The following is a 1,551-nucleotide window of genomic DNA, read 5'->3' as shown; positions in this document are numbered from 1 at the left end:
TATATATATATATATATATATATATATATATATATATGTGTATGAATATGTTTGTGTGTCTGTGTTTGTCCCCCCAACATCGCTTAACAACCGATACTGGTGTGTTTACATCCCTGTGACTTAGCTGTTCGGCAAAAAGAGACCGATAGAATAAGTACTAGGCTTACAAAGAATAAGTCCTGGGGTCAATTTGCTCAACTAAAGGTGGTGCCCCAGCATGGACGCAGTCAAAAACATATACACGACGGGCTTCTTTCAATTTCCATCTACCAAATTCACTCACAAGGCTTTGGTCAGCCCGAGGCTATAGTAGAAGACACTTGCCCAAGGTGCCACGCAGTGGGACTGAATCCAGAAGCATGTGGTTCGTAAGCAAGCTACTTACCACACAGCCACTCCTACGCCTATACAAACATATATGTATACACCATTCATAATGATATGGTAATGTCAATTCATTTCCAAATACCTGCTTATTACTTCTTCATTATTTTTAGAATTAATTGAGCTAAGGTAGTCTATTTCAACAGAAATACAGTAACAGAAGGGTAAATGGAGAAGTGAGAAAAGTGACGAGGGAAAGTTAGTGTAATAATGATAGCTGAGAGTAACTTACCTTAGCCAAACTTGACATAGTTGAGCCAACAAATTCATGTTCTATGTTGAAAATGGTTGAAATCAGCTCACTGATCTTGCCTTGAGCTAAAGGGAGACAATAGGAGAAAATGTAAAATGTTTGGTTTTGTTAAGGGTGAGAGTTTGTTAACCTTTAGTTCTAATTTTTATTTGTTTCAGTCATTGGATTGCAGCCCTGGGCATTGAAGAAGAAGAAAGAGGAGGAGAAGGAGGAGAAGAAGAAGAAGTTGGAAGAAGAAGAAGAAATAGAAGTAGGAAGATGTTGAAATAAGAGGTTAGAAGAGGAAAGTGGGGGAAGAAGAAAAGGGGATAAAATAGGGGTTATACAGCAACAACAGCTATTGTCCTGAACTATATTGCGGAAGGGATGGGGTGGAAGATGAAGAAATGGTGAGGTAGTGAAAATGGAAAATTCTAGAACTTACTGGTGTCTCCTTTATCAACAATGTGGTAGATTTCTCCCGTCTTGCCATGGTTGCAGAGAAACCAGAGGGCTCGGCACATGTCTTCCACATGGACTGTATTCATCTTGAGTTCCTTGGTCCACAGCATCTGTTGCAAGAATCACAGATTATAGAAACTGGTTAGATAATGGTTTGTACGAGTGGCAGTGGTGGTTGTAATGGTGGTGGTGTAAATTGGAGATGATGTAAGATGGGGGCAACGGTAGTAGTGTGATGTGGTGGTGTTAGTGATAGTTATAGTGGTGATATAGATGGTGGTGGTGTTGGTGGTATCAATGGTAGGGGTGACGGTGGTTGTGTGATGTGGTGATGTTAGCGTAGCAAACTCATAAGAGGCGGAGAGAGAACGTAAGTTCGTTTGCCCGAACATGAGAAATTATTGATTTCTCATTGGTTAAAAATTACTGCCCATATACGAATTATGAACTTCGTTGAAGAAATCTTTCACGGG

The 1,551-nt window shown here is 40.0% G+C and overlaps 1 protein-coding gene across 3 annotated transcripts in view; it reads right to left on the bottom strand.

Annotated features, from left to right (window-relative positions):
• Positions 1-1,551, bottom strand: part of LOC106872620 (dTDP-glucose 4,6-dehydratase) — a 118,039-nt gene that overhangs the window by 483 nt on the left and 116,005 nt on the right. For all 3 annotated transcript variants that reach the window (XM_052972675.1, XM_052972677.1, XM_052972676.1), the window contains 2 exons: positions 1,062-1,188; positions 617-702 (listed from right to left, as the gene is read on the bottom strand). In XM_052972675.1, the coding sequence (XP_052828635.1) occupies positions 617-702; positions 1,062-1,188 (213 nt within the window). The remainder of the gene's footprint in view (positions 1-616; positions 703-1,061; positions 1,189-1,551) is intronic.

Source organism: Octopus bimaculoides, chromosome 14 (assembly GCF_001194135.2).
Source record: "Octopus bimaculoides isolate UCB-OBI-ISO-001 chromosome 14, ASM119413v2, whole genome shotgun sequence".
NCBI classification, from domain to species: Eukaryota; Metazoa; Mollusca; class Cephalopoda; order Octopoda; family Octopodidae; genus Octopus; species Octopus bimaculoides.
Note: the sequence above shows the minus strand (reverse complement) of the source record. Positions and strands in the feature narration are given on the sequence as shown.